The sequence below is a fragment of the Oncorhynchus tshawytscha genome, linkage group LG20 (assembly GCF_018296145.1).
Source record: "Oncorhynchus tshawytscha isolate Ot180627B linkage group LG20, Otsh_v2.0, whole genome shotgun sequence".
NCBI lineage: Eukaryota > Metazoa > Chordata > Actinopteri > Salmoniformes > Salmonidae > Oncorhynchus > Oncorhynchus tshawytscha.
Window position 1 is genome coordinate 28,546,613 of NC_056448.1, and position 20,896 is coordinate 28,567,508.

The window sequence follows — 20,896 nt, forward strand, 5'->3', positions numbered from 1 at the left end:
AGCCTTAACGTCGGTAGCCCTGCCCCCTGGTAAACAGTGCATGATCGCTGGATGATTCGTTTTAAGTCTAATACTGCGGGTAATGGAGTCGCCAATGACTAGGGTTTTCAATTTGTCAGAGCTAATGGTGGGAAGCTTCGGCGTCTCATACCCCGTAACGGGAGGAATAGAGACAAGAGAAGGCTCAGCCTCTGACCCCGTAACAGGAGGAGTAGAGACCAGAGAAGGCTCGGCCTCTGACCCCGTAACGGGAGGAGTAGAGACCAGAGAAGGCTCGGCCTCTGACCCCGTAACGGGAGGAGGAGAGACCAGAGAAGGCTCGGCCTCTGACCCCGTAACAGGAGGAGGAGAGACCAGAGAAGGCTCGGCCTCTGACTACGACTTGCTGCTTAATGGGGAGAACTGGTTGAATGATTCTGTCGGCTGAATGAGCGACACCAGTTGAGCATTCCTACAGCATTTCCCTACAGAAGCCATGAGAAAGTTGTCCGGCTGCGCTGACTGTGCGAGGGGATTTATACTAACGTTACTATCTGTACTTACTGGTGGCACAGACGCTGTTTCATCCTTTCCTGTACTTAAATGATCCTTGCCTAACGATTGCGTCTGAATCTGGGCTTGCAGCACGGCTATCCTCGCCATAAGGTGATCGCTCTCCTGTATATAATGAGTACAGCGACCTCAATTAGAAGGCATAATGTTAATGGAACTACTTAGCATCGGCTGGTGGTGGTCGTGTAGAGCCATGTCCAGATAAAGCGTCCGGGGTGAAAATGTTGAATGAAAAAAGTTGGGCGAGGGAAAAATATAAAACGGTAATTAAAAAGTAAAAAATTTAAAATTGTCAGGTAGCAAAGAAACGTTCATCAATCAAAGTTCACAGACAGACAAGTTCTCACAAGAATAGTAAACCAACTAAAATTCACAGAAGTGAGGACATTTTGCCGGTCCTCACTTGTAAGATGTCTGTTTAAGGCTTAGGTGTAGGGTTAGGTTTAAATATATTTTGAATGGGAATCAATTGTTTGTCCCCTAAAAGTCCTCACAAGTATGGTATACATGCCTGTGTGTGCCGTTTTGTGATTCCTATCTCTGTGATTCTCCAGGTCTTAGAATAACTGGTAAATATGATGGATAAATAAGTTTACTCAGGCCATTTACCACTGAAAAAAATGGTCAAGGTTCCTGGCTGTGTAAGTGGGAGTTTCCTCTCTCGCATGAGCACGCTTTTCCCGCGTGAGCACACTTTTCCCACGTGAGCACACTTTTCCCGCGTGAGCACACTTTTCCCGCGTGAGCACACTTTTCCCACGTGAGCACACTTTTCCTCCATAATGTCTGGCATGCTCATGCGAGAGGGAACAGCTGGCTCTGGTCTACTTATTGTCCCCTCCCGCTCGCCCCGATCAGGGGTGCCAGCGGCAGGAGTTTTCACTGTGGTGGAAGGCAGACTCGCACGCACACACACACTCTCTCTCTCTCTCTCTCTCTCACTGGCAACTTCACCCCACAACACCCTCCACCCCAAACTAAGGTCTCACACTTCTTTCCCCCTCCCTCCCTAACCCCCTCCTCACCCATCCTCCCCCACATTACATAGAGCACCAAAGAGATTCATGTTGCTGGAGGAAAACTCAGACCAGATATTCTTGTGTTTTTCTTTCTGTTTTTATTGGTTTGGCAGAGAGACAGACTGGGGAGCTGTGATAGTCAGATGATGACGCAACAACACAAGTCTCAACAGTTTCTCTCCAGCGCTGTGGCTGGTGTTGTAGGAATAACTGACCTGCCTTGGTGTTGCAGGAATTAGGAGTCCTTCCTGAAACAAGACACTAAAAGGAAGACACTAATAGGAATACTTGTGTGTATCGTTGACCAAGTTGTCCAAGTCTTTCTCAGCTAGATCATGCAGTCCGTGTGTAACCGTGGCCTGTGTAGGTGTCCGTCCCATCAATACATTTCAAGGGTCCAAGAAGACATACATTGGTCATTTCAATTGACAGTACATTCTGTAAGCTTTACGGACATCATGATTCCATGCTAAACTAAGGCCATGTCTGTGAGTAGTTTACTTGACTGAGTAGTGGTTCCCTTGTAGAGTTACTCACACCTGGTTTAAGCTGGAGCTGGTAGAAGTTACCTCTAACTGCGGGTCTGGGATACGATATTATTTTATCCTTCTCGTGGTTCAGGTTATGATTTGGGGTTGGGTAATGTGATACTAGATCTGTAGTTAGGGGCAACTTCTACCTGGCGTTTTATGGTACAACAGAAGATTAGCACCAGGAAGGCTGGTCTTTAGGTGTTGTCCTCATCACACCAGTATTCAAAGCAAGAGTGACACTAATTTAAAACACAGCCTGAACAGAGCTGAGGACCACCATTCTCAGATCATCATCATCATCATCACTATGTACAGTATATACACACTTATTTACAATACACACATACTGGTGTCAGGGTAGCTGGTACTGGCACACATTAGAAATAACAACATACAGAACACAGACAGACATCACCTCTGGTGGCGGGGAGAGGAAATACATTGAAACACAGGTTTGTGAAAAGCTTGGCACTGTAGATTTCTCCCACATGAACAATAACAACAATACAGGGTCAAAGGTCAGAGAGTCCGTCTTAGTGGTAAACAACATGGGGGCTTCCGTTTGATTGACAGCTGGAACCCAGAGTGGAGAAGAGTGGGGTGGGACATTCCTCTCCTTCTCCCCTCCTGGTCCATCTCAGAGCAGGCAGATTAGGCTCTTGCCTTCCTCGATCTCCTCCTGCACCTTGTCTGAGGACGTGGCGATCTCGGCCTGGGCTGAGAACACAGCGCAGATGAAGGTGAGCACGGTGCCTCCCATGGCTGTGTAGAAGGCCCAGCCCATGGTACACAGCCCTGCCTGGTAGGGAGCCGCGTCCTGACCACAGTACAGCTGCACCTTGTCTGAACCCCAGCCTGCAGGGTACAGCATCAGACCCAGGATCAGAAACAGACCTGGACCAGAGAGAGGGGAGAGAAAGGCACTGTTAGTTCATAATAGACCTACATGCAGCAAACATATCAACGGTTATAATGTGTCACTGATTGAATTGTGTGTTTGAAAGGTAGCTTCAAAAAAGAGTGGAATAATGACAACAGCACATTGTCTAAAGTCAATCCACAGAACATTCTCTGGTATCAAAACATTTCCTGTTTCAAGAATACGGTAGCGTTCTAAATTTCCCGTTGGTCAAAAATACTATACTGGCTAAAAAATATTATACTCTTTTTTTTTATACTCTTTTCTTTTCAAATGGGACTCTCCTTTGCTCCATTCCAATAATACACCTGGCAAGAGTCAAGTCTCTTGATGCAAAAAAATCTTTCCCCAAACATGTCCCCACGTTACGACCCTCAGGTTACAAAACAATGCAACCCTGGGGTTATGGCACAATATGACCCTGGGTTTATGGCACAATACAACCCTGGGGTTACGGCACAATACGACCCTGGGGTTATGGCACAATGCAACCCTGAGGTTATGGCACAATACGACCCTGGGTTTATGGCACAATACAACCCTGGGGTTACAGCACAATACAACCCTGGGGTTACGGCACAATACAACCCTACTGTCAGCTCTGAATCCCTGGGGGTATCGCACAATGTGTGACCTAGGAATACAGCAGGTCAACAACAGGAAAGGGTAGCCAGGGGGGTTTCCTCAGTCACTGAACTAACCGACTAATCCTGTGTCTCAGCTTCCTGTGTCTCAGCTTCCTGTGTCTCAGCTTCCTGTGTCTCAGCTTCCTGTGTCTCAGCTTCCTGTGTCTCAGCTTCCTGTGTCTCAGCTTCCTGTGTCTCTCTCTGCTGAAGGATGGAGCCACTTCCAACAGCCCTGCACTGTACAATATTCCACTTCTAACATCACACTGATTATGTTCCAACAGCCCTGCACTGTACAATATTCCACTTGTAACAGCAAATGGATTCTGTTCCAACAGCCTTGTACAACACCAGAACCTATAGGACAGCCTAATAGAGGTCTGCTCAGGAGGAGCAAGAGAAACCTTCACCCAATTCCTAATATGACCTAGTAAAGTAGAGACAATGCATGTAGTCTGTGTTCAATATCACCGTATCCTTGTACAGGCCCATGGTACTTCTTTCACCATCACCATACTCAAGAATGACCTTACAGGAAAAGGCAGTGAGCCTGTTTCTAGTTCAGGCTTTGACACACACCAGGAGACGCTCTAGAACTACGATATTAGAAGTCTACTACTAGACGACTGGGAGCTCCGTTAGTGAAACTACAATAGCAATACTGGAAGTCCACTAGAGTCTAGACTGTGAGCTCTGGAACTACAATAGCAATACTGGAAGTCCACTAGAGTCTAGACTGGGAGCTCTGGAACTACAATAGTAATACTGGAAGTCCACTAGAGTCTAGACTGGGAGCTCTGGAACTACAATAGTAATACTGGAAGTCCACTAGAGTCTAGACTGGGAGCTCTGGAACTACAATAGTAATACTGGAAGTCCACTAGAGTCTAGACTGGGAGCACTGGAACTACAATAGTAATACTGGAAGTCCACTAGAGTCTCGACTGTGAGCTCTGGAACTACAATAGTAATACTGGAAGTCCACTAGAGTCTAGACTGGGAGCTCTGGAACTACAATAGCAATACTGGAAGTCCACTAGAGTCTAGACTGGGAGCTCTGGAACTACAATAGTAATACTGGAAGTCCACTAGAGTCTAGACTGTGAGCTCTGGAACTACAATAGTAATACTGGAAGTCCACTAGAGTCTAGACTGGGAGCACTGGAACTACAATAGTAATACTGGAAGTCCACTAGAGTCTTGACTGGGAGCTCTGGAACTACAATAGTAATACTGGAAGTCCACTAGAGTCTCGACTGTGAGCTCTGGAACTACAATAGTAATACTGGAAGTCCACTAGAGTCTCGACTGTGAGCTCTGGAACTACAATATGCCTACAGGCACGTATTACGAGAGAGCGAGAGAGAGACAGACACAGAGAGACAGACAGATAGAGACACAGAGAGACAGACAGATAGAGACACAGAGAGACAGACAGATAGAGACACAGACAGACAGACAGACAGACAGACAGACAGACAGACAGACAGACAGACAGACAGACAGACAGACAGACAGACAGACAGACAGACAGACAGAGAGATTGTTGTTTGTTGTTTATTATTGTTTATTTCACTTTTGTTTATTATCTACTTCACTTGCTTTGGCAATGTTAACATATGTTTCACATGCCAATAAGGCCTGAAATTGATTTTGAAATTGAATAGAAATGGAATAGAAATTGAATTGAGAGAGAGAGGGAGATACAGAGAGAGAAAGAAACAGAGACAGAGCTCCTGCACCTCTACACTAGACCAGCACACTAACCCTCCTTCCCTCCATCTGCTCACTTGCTCCTTCAGGAGATGAAAAACAAAAGTGCAATGCCGACACCAGCTTTCTCCCTCTCTGTCTCTCCCTCAGAGCAGACCAATATTGTATTAAACACGGAAATGAAAAGTAGGTCATACATTCTTTCCACATGTTGCTGCCAGAGCAGCTCTAGTGATGGACTGGAGGTATGGTTTCAATTCTACAACCCCCCAATACACACACACACACACACACACACACACACACACACACACACACACACACACACACACACACACACACACACACACACACACACACACACACACACACACACACACACACCTCTAAAGACATCCCCCTACCCAATGGACCCCTAACCTAATACCCCGGTCCACTTCAACTGAGTATCCTGCATCCTCTTTGAATATTAACTACTTTCCTCCTTCTGCAACCTGGCCTGTATATTAACCATTCGCCTCCAACTGTCTCCGTAGTCTCCTCTCTTTCTGTACTCGCTTCCTCTACATCTCTAGGTGGGGTAGCATTGCATTCTCTCTCTACCCCGCCTGTACCCCTCCTCTCCTGGTTCCCAGAACATCTGACTATCCACCTCCAATCAGCCCCAGGAAATGGTGAAAATGTTTCACAACAGACTATGGGAGCCAGAGGTACAGAGACAAAGAGATATGCAGGTTTTTTTCTTTCCTCTCCACACATATGCGACCAGTTTCAGGAAGCCAGCCGTATGTCGCACGCCAATCTTTTATCAAAATGCGTTTTTGGCCAGCAATGCCTTCTGGAGCATGTGAACTTTTATGTGCCTTAATAACAAACTTGTACTCCATGTGTAAATAGAAATAAAAATGGTTAAATTACGAGCTGGTTTAGTCACGGAAATATACAGGAACCTTCCTGTAGCCTTAGACCGCTGCGCCATTCAGGAGGCCCTGAAAAAGTGTACTTTAATCTGGAGTTTTTCCTTATTGTAGTCTACTACTTTTACCACTTTTAGTCTTGAAATCTTTGGTTGTTTACTACACTCCTCACTCTGTTTAGCACACGACCTCACATGGGAATCCTTAAAGAGATGGGCGGGGCTAAGGCTTAAGAGGGTGTGAACGATACTGAATGGGTGTAGACAAAGAAGAGCTCTCCAGTAGGTGTACCAAGACATTAAAAGGCCATTTTCTCAAAAGTGGGATTACAAATCTATCAACTTTCAAAGCAGAATTACTTTCTCATTGTTCCTCAACTGCAGCATTTCATTGTCTCTACTTTTATCCAATGTAAAAAAACACAATTTCAAATTTTGCTAGATATGACTGAATCCAGGTGGTGGCTCACATGTTAGAGTGTGATGGAAAAAGAGAGGAGGGAGAGAGAGGAGGAGGTCTCTCACTGGAAACATCCAAACTGATATGATTGTCAGGTAGGACCGTAAGCCAAGAGAGTCTCGGTCTGGGTCTCCTGGCTTCTAAAGACACTCTCATCAACAACTAAACTGACTTTACTCATTCGCTGCTCCTCTGAACCAATCAGGTGTGTTAGAGCAGGGCTGGAGAAAAAGTCTGCATACCCAGTATTTCTGCAGGAGGGTTGGCCACCTCTGCCCTATAGAGTTAAGAGAATGGTTTCAACAGTTAGAGAGTGGGTGAGACAGAGAGGACATGTTGTTTCTATGGGAATCCTGGGGGAGGTTTGTGCTTCTTTCTGTTTGGCTTCACTGTCCCACAGAGGACTGTAGTGTAATAGATGAACAGGGAATAATATTATCCTGATTCCTTCCACACAGTCATTCTGTTCTGGTAATGTTCTGTTGGTAGGAAGTCCTACAAGCCTGATTCAGGATTACAGTAATATGCACCTGGACTTTCCATTCATATCTATCAGCCTTACCTACACCGCACTTCCTTTCACCAGACTCTCTCTCTCTCTCTCTCTCACTCTTTCTCTTACTCACTGATTCTCTCTTTCTATGCCTTTAGTTCTTATACACCCACACTACGGTTGTAAACACTCTCTCTCGCCATCTCTCGCTATATCTCTCACCCACATACCTCTATTGTCAACACTGGTTGTGATTGACCAACATCTCAGACCTTTGCTTTGGTAATCAGATGAATTTCCAGTCACACCCGTCCCGACCCTATACTGTACTTCTGCTCTCTGTTTGCTCAACAATAGTAACATCCAGGCCTAGACTATTCACCTTGATCAGACTGGTCCAATACAGTCATGATCATCTGTCAATCAGACCTGTAACAGTCATAGTCACGCTGTATCATTATTGCATCTGTTTAATGGATCACTGTCACATTCCCATCTGCCATCAACCCACAGCTAGAGCGGATCACTGTCACATACCCATCTGTCAGCAAACCAACAGCTAGAGCCCAGGTCAAAGGCCATCTGTGTGACAGTCCTATAACTCATCATGGCTGAATTTGGCTCATCGTCTGGTTGGCTGGCTGGCTGGTTGGTTGGAGCTGGGAGGGAGAGTTTATGGCCACAATAAAAGGATATTATGACACTCCCAGCTGTAGACCTGGAGACAGTTTAACTACCTGCTGTTTCTTACTCTTCTCGTCTCTGTGTTTCTGAAAAAAACCCTGCCTCGGTCTGGCCTGAAACACTTGGCTAGTTATATTGCATATCCAATTGATTTCTATTAGAGATAAAGCCTTCCCAATATGACATCAGTGTGTATAAATGTGTTTAATAGAATCAGGACCACTCTGATGACGTGACCACCGCTGGCTACAGAAACACAGTCTCTCCCTCTGAGGTAAAGTATTTCCCAAAACATCTGCCACCTGATCCCAGTTACGGGAACATTACGGGAACATTACGGTCGGTCGGCACACTTAGTGGAAATGTTGATTGGAGGAACATCAAACTGGCAGAAAGGAGAGAGGAAGAGAGGGAGAGAGAGAGAGAGGTGGAGAGAGGAAGAGAGGGAGAGAGGAAGAGAGGGAGAGAGAGAGAGGTGGAGAGAGGAAGAGAGGGAGAGAGAGAGAGAGGTGGAGAGAGGAAGAGAGGGAGAGAGAGAGAGAGAGGTGGAGAGAGGAAGAGAGGGAGAGAGAGAGAGGTGGAGAGAGGAAGAGAGGGAGAGAGAGAGAGAGGTGGAGAGGAAGAGAGGGAGAGAGAGAGAGAGAGAGAGGAAGAGAGGGAGAGAGAGAGAGAGAGAGGTGGAGAGAGGAAGAGAGGGAGAGAGAGAGGTGGAGAGAGGAAGAGAGGGAGAGAGAGAGAGAGGTGGAGAGAGGGAGAGAGAGAGAGGTGGAGAGAGATGATAAAGTCATATAGGGATTAGAGGTCGACCGATTATGATTTTTCAACGCCGATATGATACCGATTATTGGAGGACCAAAAAAGCCGATACCAATTAATCGGACAATATTTTATTTATTTGTAATAATGACAATTACAACAATACTGAATGAACACTTATTTTAACTTAATATAATACATCAATCAAATCAATTTAGCCTCAAATAAATAATGAAACATGTTCAATTTGGTTTAAATAATGCAAAAACAAAGTTTTGGAGAAGAAAGTCATATGTGCCAATATGCAATACAGTGGGGCAAAAAAGTATTTAGTCAGCCACCAATTGTGCAAGTTCTCCCACTTAAAAAGATGAGAGGCCTGTAATTGTCATCATAGGTACACTTCAACTATGACAGACAAAACGAGAATTTTTTTTCTCCAGAAAATCACATTGTAGGATTTTTAATGAATTTATTTGCAAATTATGGTGGAAAATAAGTATTTGGTCACCTACAAACAAGAAAGATTTCTGGCTCTCACAGACCTGTAACTTCTTTTTTAAGAGGCTCCTCTGTCCTCCACTCGTTACCTGTATTAATGGCACCTGTTTGAACTTGTTATCAGCGTAAAAGACACCTGTCCACAACCTCAAACAGTCACACTCCAAACTCCACTATGGCCAAGACCAAAGAGCTGTCAAAGGACACTAGAAACAAAATTGTAGACCTGCACCAGGTTGGGAAGACAATCTGCAATAGGTAAGCAGCTTGGTTTGAAGAAATCAACTGTGGGAGCAATTATTAGGAAATGGAAGACATACAAGACCACTGATAATCTCCCTCGATCTGGGGCTCCACGCAAGATCTCACCCCGTGGGGTCAAAATGATCACAAGAACGGTGAGCAAAAATCCCAGAACCACATGGGGGGACCTAGTGAATGACCTGCAGAGAGCTGGGACCAAAGTAACAAAGCCTACCATCAGTAACACACTACGCCGCCAGGGACTCAAATCCTGCAGTGCCAGATGTGTCCCCCTGCTTAAGCCAGTACATGTCCAGGCCCGTCTGAAGTTTGCTAGAGAGCATTTGGATGATCCAGAAGAAGATTGGGAGAATGTCATATGGTCAGATGAAACCAAAATAGAAATTTTTGGTAAAAACTCAACTCGTCATGTTTGGAGGACAAAGAATGGTGAGTTGCATCCAAAGAGCACCATACCTACTGTGAAGCATGGGGGTGGAAACATCATGCTTTGGGGCTGTTTTTCTGCAAAGGGACCAGGACGACTGATCCGTGTAAAGGAAAGAATGAATGGGGCCATGTATCGTGAGATTTTGAGCGAAAACCTCCTTCCATCAGCAAGGGCATTGAAGATGAAACGTGGCTGGGTCTTTCAGCATGACAATGATCCCAAACACACAGAGAAGGAGAGAAGGAGTGGCTTCGTAAGAAGCATTTCAAGGTCTTGGAGTGGCCTAGCCAGTCTCCAGATCTCAACCCCATAGAAAATCTTTGGAGGGAGTTGAAAGTCGGTGTTGCCAAGCAACAGCCCCAAAACATCACTGCTCTAGAGGAGATCTGCATGGAGGAATGGGCCAAAATACCAGCAACAGTGTGTGAAAACCTTGTGAAGAGTTACAGAAAACATTTGACCTCTGTCATTGCCAACAAAGGGTATATAACAAAGTATTGAGATAAACTTTTGTTATTGACCAAATACTTATTTTCCACCATAATTTGCAAATAAATTCATTAAAAATCCTACAATGTGATTTTCTGGATTTTTTTCTTCATTTTGTCTGTCATAGTTGAAGTCTACAGGCCTCTCTCATCTTTTTAAGTGGGAGAACTTGCACAATTGGTGGCTGACTAAATACTTTTTTGCCCCACTGTATGTGCCATGTAAAAATATGTGCCATGTAAAATACGTGCCATGTAAAAAAAGCTAATGTTTAAGTTCCTTGCTCAGAACATGAGAACATATGAAAGTTGGTGGTTCCTTTTAACATGAGACTTCAATCTTCCAAGGTAAGAGGTTTTAGGTAGTAGTTAATATAGTATTTATAGGACTATTTCTCTCTATACCATTTGTATGTTATATACCTTTGACTATTGGATGTTCTTATTGGCACTATAGTATTGCCAGTATAACAGTATAGCTTCCGTCCCTCTCCTCGCTCCTACCTGTGCTCGAACCAGGAACACATCGACAACAGCCACACTCGAAGCATCGTTACCCATCGCTCCACAAAAGCAGCGCAAGGGGAATAACTACTCCAAATCTAAAAGCGAGTGACGTTTGAAACAGTATTAGCGCACACCCAGCTAACTAGCTAGCCATTTCACATCGGTTACACCAGCCATTAGGCTGATAGGCTTGAAGTCATAAACAGCGCTGTGCTTGCGAAGAGCTGCTGGAAAAACGCACGAAAGTGCAGTTTGAATGAATGATTACGGGCCTGCTGCTGCTCTGTCAGACTGCTCTATCAAATCAGACTTAATTATAACATAATAACACACAGAAATACGAGCCTTTGGTCATTAATATGGTCGAATCCAGAAACTATCATTTCGAAAACAAAACGTTTATTATTTCAGTGAATTTATTTTATCTAACGGGTGGCATTCCTAAGTCTAAATATTCTTGTTACATTGCACAACCTTCAATGTTATCTCATAATTACGTAAAATTCTGGCAAATTAGTTCGCAATGAGCCAGGCAGCCCAAACTGTTACATATACCCTGACTCTGCGTGCAATGAACGCAAGAGAAATGACACAATTTCACCTGGTTAATATTGCCTGCTAAACTGGATTAGTAGTTATAACTAGTGATTATGATTGATTGTTTTTTATAAGATAAGTTTAATGCTAGCTAGCAATTTATCTTGGCTTCTACTGCATTCATGTAACAGGCAGGCTACTCGTGGAGTGCAATGGTTAGAGCGTTGGACTAGTTAACTGTACGGTTGCAAGATTGTATCCCCTGAGCTGACAAGGTGAAAATCTGTCGTTCTGCCCCTGAACAAGGCAGTTAACCCACCGTTCCTAGGCCGTCATTGAAAATAAGAATGTGTTCTTAACTGACTTGCCTAGTTAAATAAAGGTATAATTATTATTATTTATTTTTTAAATCGGCGCCCAAAAATACAGATTTCCGATTGTTATGAAAACTTGAAATTGTCCCTAATTAAATCGGCCATTCCGATTAATCGGTCGACCTCTAATAGGGATATCTGAGAACTCTACCTGGCGGAGAAACTACAGACTTTTCCATCTCTCTCATCTAGGACACATGTGGAGGTGGAGAAAAAACACCAACAGAAAAAAGTACCAGAGACACATCAACACTGACCACTGCTTGGTGTGGTGTCTCTGCAGTGTGTTTTGTTCTTTATCCTTTCTGTAGCCAGGGAGAAGGTTCATGACAAGGGGCTGAGGGTTAAGGTAGAGTTGAATATTTTACCGGTATTTTCCAAATCTTCCATTCTGAGAATATATCCCTTTTCTACCAGGTAACCAAAAACCAGAGGTGTCATTCAACAGCATTATAAAGCATATAAATAAGCATATGTCTGGATTTGATTAGAGCTTTCATCGAAAATTCAATCATGATGCTACTTGACCCTGATGAGCCATACATTATATACATTTTATGAGCCCCACATTAAAATATATTTAATGAGGTCAAGCCCAAAAGATTGTGCTGTTATCCAAAACATACATGATATAGGCTACTGCACATTACGCCAGACAGAAAAACATAAAAGTCTATAGATGTAGCTACTGTAGCTATATGCTCTCGTGGGTAAATGAATGAAACTAGCTCCAGTAGGCTAATCTTTTTTAGTGTGAACTGCATTACTGTACTGTATTGAATTATAGGCTACTGGATTATATGGACTGAATTAAGCATTTAATTCAAACCACAATACAGCAGGGAGAGAACATGTGATTCTGGTGCAGCACATGCAGCCAACAAAGTTACAATTACAGGCCAGTGAATTTCATTTTAATTTTGAAATATAATAGGGCCTATTTGTATAATTCGTAGGCTGACACATACACTGCTCAAAAAAATAAAGGGAACACTAAAATAACACATCCTAGATCTGAATGAATGAAATATTATTATTAAATACTTTTTTCTTTACATAGTTGAATGTGCTAACAACAAAATCACAAAAATGATCAATGGAAATCAAATTTATCAACCCATGGAGGTCTGGATTTGGAGTCACACTCAAAATTAAAGTGGAAAACCACACCAAAGGCTGATCCAACTTTGATGTAATGTCCTTAAAACAAGTCAAAATGAGGCTCAGTAGTGTGTGTGGCATTCACGTGCCTGTATGACCTCCCTACAACGCCTGGGCATGCTCCTGATGAGGTGGTGGATGGTCTCCTGAGGGATCTCCTCCCAGACCTGGACTAAAGCATCCGCCAACTCCTGGACAGTCTGTGGTGCAACGTGGCGTGGCGTTGGTGGATGGAGCGAGACATGATGTCCCAAATGTGCTCAATTGGATTCAGGTCTGGGGAACGGGCGGGCCAGTCCATAGCATCAATGCCTTCCTCTTGCAGGAACTGCTGACACACTCCAGCCACATGAGGTCTAGCATTGTCTTGCATTAGGAGGAACCCAGGGCCAACCGCACCAGCATATGGTCTCACAAGGGGTCTGAGGATCTCATAGGCTACTGTAAGGCTGTAAGCACAACCCCCACCTGTGGACGTCGGGCCCTCATACCACCCTCATGGAGTCTGTTTCTGACCGTTTGAGCAGACACATGCACATTTGTGGCCTGCTGGAGGTCATTTTGCAGGGCTCTGGCAGTGCTCCTCCTGCTCCTCCTTGCACAAAGGTGGAGGTAGCGGTCCTGCTGCTGAGTTGTTGCCCTCCTACGGTCTCCTCCACGTCTCCTGATGTACTGGCCTGTCTCCTGGTAGCTCCTCCATGCTCTGGACACTACGCTGACAGACACAGCAAACCTTCTTGCCACAGCTCACATTTATGTGCCATCCTGGATGAGCTGCACTACCTGAGCCACTTGTGTGGGTTGTAGACTCCGTCTCATGCTACCACTAGAGTGAAAGCACCGCCAGCATTCAAAAGTGACCAAACCATTAGCCAGGAAGCATAGGAACAGAGAAGTGGTCTGTGGTCACCACCTGCAGAACCACTCCTTTATTGGGGGTGTCTTGCTAATTGCCTATAATTTCCAACTGTTGTCTATTCCATTTGCACAACAGCATGTGAAATTTATTGTCAATCAGTGTTGCTTCCTAAGTGGACAGTTTGATTTCACAGAAGTGTGATTGACTTGGAGTTACATTGTGTTGTTTAAGTGTTCCCTTTATTTTTTTTAGCAGTGTATATACCCTACCTTTCACAATATTTCCCCTAATGTTATTAGCCTACATCTTCTTTCTCTCTCTCTATTGTTGCATCATTCCTTCCTCGCTTTCAACTGTTAAATGAAATAAGTTTCGTTGTCCTTATCTTCTTCATTCTAATGACACCTTGAATAGTACTAGAATTAGATGCAGAAGGCTTTCTCTTCTTTTCACGAAGATTGAATGGTTATGCTATAGCCTATCACCGCCGCGCGAGCGTTCGCTCTTCTTTCAAACCACCCATGAGTTCTATTGGCTGCTGTATTTAACATTCATCAAACAAGAGCTTGCGTCCCTCTTTGAATAGTCTATTGGTATAAAAAATCATGTCCAGCAAGCTATTGTAGTCCAGCTTTTCCTGCATGGGACTCCAAGAGCTAAGAGTGTTTTTTAAGGAGAGAAGCCAGCTGAGCACATAGAAATTATGCATAACCCATCACTAATTAGCTAACTATATGGCTAATACTGCAATAAATATATTACCTGAAAGAGGTAGGCTAGAAAATCTACATATCAATCTAGAACAGGATGATCTATTTGAACGGATTTGATGGAGAGACAAAGACTGCAAGAGAGTGCTCACGCGTGCTCTGATTGAAAGCAATAATATTCAAGTGATAGGCTGTTTTAAAACTCTGCTGCTGCAATTAAAAAAACAAACATCTTTACAATAAAAAAGTAAGGTGTCCTCCGAAAGCCAGATGGAGATTAGACGTGCATTCAGTCTTTATATTACTGTAGCATAGACTATGCTGCCTTACCTGTCATAAGACAAAAAGCTACCATGATAAGATGATAGGTCTACGTGCATTGCGAACTGCACTCCATACTGGGATGCGCTGTCTGTCCCCAGCCTGAGCGTTGATGATTCATCATGCAGAGGCAGTTGAGAAGCCAGATTAGACATGACATATAATTGAACACTTCCATTTCACGCCACGCTGTTCATAGTTTATTTTATTTTACTGGTTTCTTGCAGTTATATATCCCGAGAAAAGGGAGTGGTTTTGGGTGGTAAATCTCAGTAACCTGGTTCCCGCCATTAAAGAAATATCCCCCTGCTATTTCTGGTTTCCCCTAGGCCCCTTTCCTCTTCCTTATTCTCATCCCCTTCCTCCCGGCGACCCACAGACCCTTAACGAGCAGTTCTGCTCTTCTAATCAGTCCAGTTGTGGATGTCCTCTGACTACGTTCAATAACAACACAATAGCAATGGACCGTATTTGACACGTTCACTAGGTCTGAATATGCTTTACATTGTGGTAACTGTCCACCAGTGTAGCAATCACTAGATTCTAACTTTAACAACTCATTTGAAAACGCGCAATCTCTTACAGTAGATCAGTGTCTGTAGGGCAACTCGTTTCTGACCTACTCCTGATAGAGTCAAGGGAACTAGTACAGGGAGGAGAGAAGAGAGGGATGAGAGCTCAGAGACATTCAGGCGGAATAACTTCCCTCTCTCCAATGAGCGCCTCCTGCCTCCCATAATTCACCACAGCACGTCAAAGCGGCTTGAGAGTCATACACAGATACACACGCATGCGGACACACCACACAGGTCACATAACATCATCCCCAGCTGACCCAAGAGGACAAATATTTGGGCCCTTGTTGCTGATGGCAACGACCTCAGAGGGAGGTACAAGGCTGCCGTGGTACCCTGACCCTTGACCAATAGGGTTAATGCTCACCTCAAACACACAGAGAGGACGCTGGGAGTAAGAGTTAATGCACTCTTGGGGGCCTGTGTGTATGTATGTGTGTGGGAATGTATGTGTGTGTGTGTGTGTGTGTGTGTACACGTGCATGTGTTCGTGTGTGGTCAGTGGGGTCTGATTGCTCTTGTTAGTGAATGTTTAAACTCTGAAGAGGTGGACAGCAGCACTAAAGGTTAGCTGGATGGTGTTGAATGTTGGCTGTTCAGACAGAACACACCCCTCCACAAGCCCCTCTCTCTCTCCATTCCAGGGGTTTTAACAGTCAGCCAACTGTATCTAACTACTGAACAGCCCAGACAAAACTACAACCAATCAACAGGCAATACAATACTGCAAACAGCAACACTACAACAAGAGGGTCTGTGGATTTCCTGCATGAGTTAAAGTCAGCACTGTACCTACATGTCAATAACTCAATGTGAAAGTAAGTGTGCAACTCTGCTGTGTATACGTGTGTGTGTGTGTGTGTGTGTGTGAAATGTGTGTCTACATGTGTGTGTATCCCTCTCTTAGTCTCACCTGCGATGGCCTGCAGCAGTCCACACACATTGAAGATGCTCTTCTTCATGATGCTCTGGAAGCACATGGTGAAGACAGAGATGAAGGCCACGGCACACAGCAGCAGGATACCCGCCGCCAGGAAGATGGCCGCCGCCTGCCAGAACCCGCTGGCGATCTCCCCAAAGTGCACGGCGTACGGCCCACACAGCACACCACGCCGCAAGTGGGGCAGCTTGATGCAGCGGCCGTAGATGCCCAGGGTGGGCCGGTAGGCCTCGCCAGCCGCTGTGGCACCATGAGGGCCGAAGACGGCGTCCGGTGTCCGGGGGAAGCCCACCAGCCAATCGGTGCTCATGAAGGCGATGAGCTCTCCGAAGGCGACCACGATGCTGAGTAGAGTCCACAGCATGGAGCGACAGGTCACGATCACGTGGCACATGTTGATGATGATGTTTGAAGTGGTTCTGAAGTGTTCCTGGTGATGTCTTTCCCCGCCCAGTGGTTACACAGGTGGGGTCAAAGGTGAAGGTTCAAGTCCTCAGGGTCTTCAGGAAGAGGGGAAAGGGTGAAGGATGGGGTCCTGTTGTGACGGAGGTGTGAGAGAGGGTAAACAGTTCCAGTGCAGGGAAAGGAGGGAGGAGAAAGAGGGAGGGAGAGGTTGGTTTGGAGGTTGGTTTGGAGGCAGGGTCTGAGGTCAATGATTGAAAGTGTCTCTCTCTCAATCTCTCTTTCTTATCTCCCCCTGGTGTTGTTCCTCTTCCTTCTTTCTGGGTTGTCTCCCTATCTTTCTTTCCGATTCCTCCTGCAATGTCTTACTCACCCGCTTTCAGTTTCTCTTCCAGCCGGAGTGTCTGTTGTTCACACACGCTCTCTCTCTTTATCTCGCTCTCTCGTTCTCTCTCTTCTGGACTCTACATCGTAGTGAAGGAGTGTCTCCAAGGCCAGCCAGCTGGCTTCTCACCAACTACACACCTTGAGACAGAGGGGAGGGGGGAGAAAGAGAGGAGGGAGGGCGGAGAAGGGAACAGAAGGTGAGTGTGTGATCATTATTTATGGCAGTTGAAAGGGCAGACCATGGTAGAACGCTCAGTTACATGATGTATTTATTTTTTATTTAACTCTTATTTTAGCAGGTAAGTTGACTGAGAACACATTCTCATTTACAGCAATGACATAGGGAATAGTTACAGGGAAGAGGAAGGGGGATGAATGAGCCAATTGGAAGCTAAGGATGATGGTATGATGGCCAGATTGGGAATTTAGCCAGGACACCGGGGTTAACACCCTACTCTTACAATAAGTGCCATGGAATCTTTAGCGACAACAGAGAGTCAGAACACCCATTTAATGTCCCATCCGAAAGACTGATTAGCAGTGTTGGAATCAAACGTTTCAGAAGCAGTGTTTTCCCCCTCCCAACTCAGGCAACATTTAACTTTAATCAGCAAAGAAACTTGGTCATTGACCAACACAGCAGATTAAAATAACCAACCATACACTAACAGTAAGTGGCTTGGCACAGCCATGGTAAATGGGAGTAATAGTGGATGAAACGTATAGACAGGGAGAACCTTATGACAACAGGGCTGCAGACAGGGAGAGGGTTTGTCTAAAACGAACCAACAACCTCTTGTTTACATAAAGCCAGGCCTGGAGAGGAAGAGAGGGATGGGAGAGGAGGGAGAGAGAGAGAGGGCATTCCTGGTCAGCCAGCCTGGAGGAGCCTGACTCCTCTGCTCTGCTCTCTGTTTTGGTTTCCCCTGCAGAGCTCCCTGACTGACAGGGTAAGCTCCTCCCCTTTCCCCTTCCCAGGGGTGTGTGTACTGTGTGTGTGTGTGTGTGTGTGTGTGTGTGTGTGTGTGTGTGTGTGTGTGTGTGTGTGTGTGTGTGCATGCATCTGTGTGTGAGGAGTTACTCTGGGTCCAACACTGGTGTCTGTGTAGTGTCGGTCCCAGAGGAAGCTGGGTGAGACGTGGAGGGGAGAAGGAGAGATGAAGGGAAGAGAGGAAAGAGATGTGGAAAGAGGGAATGAGGGATCCTTTGACAAACAGACACAGACAGAGGGAAAAACAAACATTCTCAGATGAAATAGCCCACGCCAGTGATGTAGGGCTGATAGCTCTGTGGTGGTTGGACAGCCAGGCTGCTAACACATAACTGACCTAGGGTCAGCCTGGCCGAGATAACCCTGCTGACACTGCCATTTCATAAACACCACCACTACAGAACTCACAGAACCCCAGTGTCACCATCACATCACAGCTATTTCACGAACATACCTCCTAAAGAAAGATAACCCCAGTGACAAGAACATGTCATTAACACCATCAGTACTGGGGGAGAGGTAACCACATCCATCTCAAAACAACACTGTCTGTCGCTTGCTGGAGAGTTGAATAGATAACCTTCTGACGATCTGACTGTCTCCATCTAACAACACACCATTCACTATTATCACTATCACTAGAAGGCTGTGGGATAACAACCCATGACATCATTTCACAACTCGGCTACCCCACACACTATCTCTAGACAATACAGAAATCTGACCCTCAGGGCTTGGTTTCACAACATGGCCTTCTAAGCTAATAAACAATAAACACTGTGAAACGCCAGGGCTCGGAGAGATAACCCATGGCAAGAACATCAATCTTAAAAGATTTTAGCTACAGGAGGAAATCATATACCCAATCCCAAGGGCTTTACTTCAAAAGGCCTCTCACAAACATTTGTCTTCTTTATCTAACCCTCAGTTTACCTGAAAACACATTTAATTTAATTGATAACTTGGCACAAAGACGCTCTACCACGGCATTAATGTAATAAAACATAGCAAGGCAACGGAGATCTTGCTACAGAACATTAATGCAGCAGTAAATTACTGCAATGTAAAAGCTGCTAGGTTTTAAACCACAAGCTGTATTAAACAGCATAACCAGGCGACGGTTGATGAGATCATCGACTAGGCAGTCACTTGTTGATGACTTCATTCTCAGGTCAGGCTGAGGTCTCTCAGTGGGCCTCTAGATCTGAATGAAGTATCTGGGTCTACAGGAATGTTTCTACCATTCCCTCCCTCTCTCTATCCCTTTCTCCATCTCTCTCTTTCCATCTCCCTATCTCGTTCTTTCTATCACACATACCTAGAGGGACGTAAAACCTTCTGTATTAAAATGATCTATCTGGATCCTGTATCTTGGAGTCGTAAACACAGTCCTCAGTGTGCTGAAACACAGTCCTCGGTGTGCTGAAACACAGTCCTCAGTGTGCTGAAACACAGTCCTCGGTGTGCTGAAACACAGTCCTCGGTGTGCTGAAACACAGTCCTCGGTGTGCTGAAACACAGTCCTCGGTGTGCTGAAACACAGTCCTCGGTGTGCTGAAACACAGTCCTCGGTGTGCTGAAACACAGTCCTCTGTGTGCTGAAACACAGTCCTCTGTGTGCTGAAACACAGTCCTCGGTGTGCTGAAACACAGTCCTCGGTGTGCTGAAACACAGTCCTCGGTGTGCTGAAACACAGTCCTCGGTGTGCTGAAACACAGTCCTCGGTGTGCTGAAACACAGTCCTCGGTGTGCTGAAACACAGTCCTCGGTGTGCTGAAACACAGTCCTCGGTGTGCTGAAACACAGTCCTCAGTGTGCTGAAACACAGTCCTCAGTGTGCTGAAACACAGTCCTGGTGTGCTGAAACACAGTCCTCGGTGTGCTGAAACACAGTCCTCGGTGTGCTGAAACACAGTCCTCGGTGTGCTGAAACACAGTCCTCGGTGTGCTGAAACACAGTCCTCGGTGTGCTGAAACACAGTCCTCGGTGTGCTGAAACACAGTCCTGAGTGTGCTGAAACACAGTCCTGAGTGTGCTTGAACTAGTGTTGCGTTTTCCATCTAACATTTCCAGTAATGAGTTCAGACTCATGAGCACAGCGGTGAATAGTAAAACTGTGTCTGGTATTGTGGATCATTGTGACTGGAGAGATGGGCACACACACACACAATTTTTCCATTTATTCTCTGAACCACCACCCTCCCTTTCTCCTATTCTCCCTCCCTTCCCAGCTCATGGGAATCCCTAAGCCTGGACAGTGTGTGGAGTTTGGTTGGGAGGGAGGGGTGGTATGGGAAAGTCTAGGCTAGAGGGACATGGGGCCAGTCTTCCAGTCTGGGGAGCTAGGCGAGGAGCGCCTGGAGCAGCCTGGAGTAGAGTAGGGGGCCAGTGGTGACCTGTGCTGCCAAAAATCTGAACCTCCTGGGGGTCGTTCCTGTCACTTGGCACCCGGTCACCACGGAGAGGGATAATAGTTAAAGTCGACTCTGCCATGAGGTCACACTCCCTTCTAGGAGGGATCAGTGTGTGTGTGTGTGTGTGTGTGTGTGTGTGTGTGTATGTGTGTGTTTAATTAAGTATGTGTGTGTGTGATAGGGAGATGATACAGTGACAGCATTACTGAAACCTTGACCTCGGTTATCCTGTTGAAATATCAACAAAACCTAGCTTTCCTCCCTTGTTTCTTTCCCTCTCTTTCCCCTCTCCTCTTGTTCCCTCTTCCCTCTCTCCTCTCTTTCCCCTCTCCTCTTTTTCCCTCTTCCCCCTCTCATCTCTT

The 20,896-nt window shown here is 45.4% G+C and overlaps 1 protein-coding gene across 6 annotated transcripts in view; it reads right to left on the minus strand.

Moving 5' to 3' along the window:
• Positions 1-1,655: 1,655 nt before the first annotated feature.
• The window catches only part of lhfpl2a (LHFPL tetraspan subfamily member 2a), a 64,400-nt gene continuing 45,159 nt past the window's right edge, over positions 1,656-20,896 (minus strand). For 5 of the 6 annotated variants that reach the window (XM_024382030.1, XM_024382025.1, XM_042302447.1 and 2 more), the window contains 2 exons: positions 16,312-17,265; positions 1,656-2,998 (listed from right to left, as the gene is read on the minus strand). In XM_024382030.1, coding sequence (XP_024237798.1) covers positions 2,742-2,998; positions 16,312-16,732 — 678 coding nt within the window. In that variant the 5' untranslated portion in view covers positions 16,733-17,265 and the 3' untranslated portion in view covers positions 1,656-2,741. The remainder of the gene's footprint in view (positions 2,999-16,311; positions 17,266-20,896) is intronic. The other variant, XM_024382028.1, reaches the window with a different exon arrangement.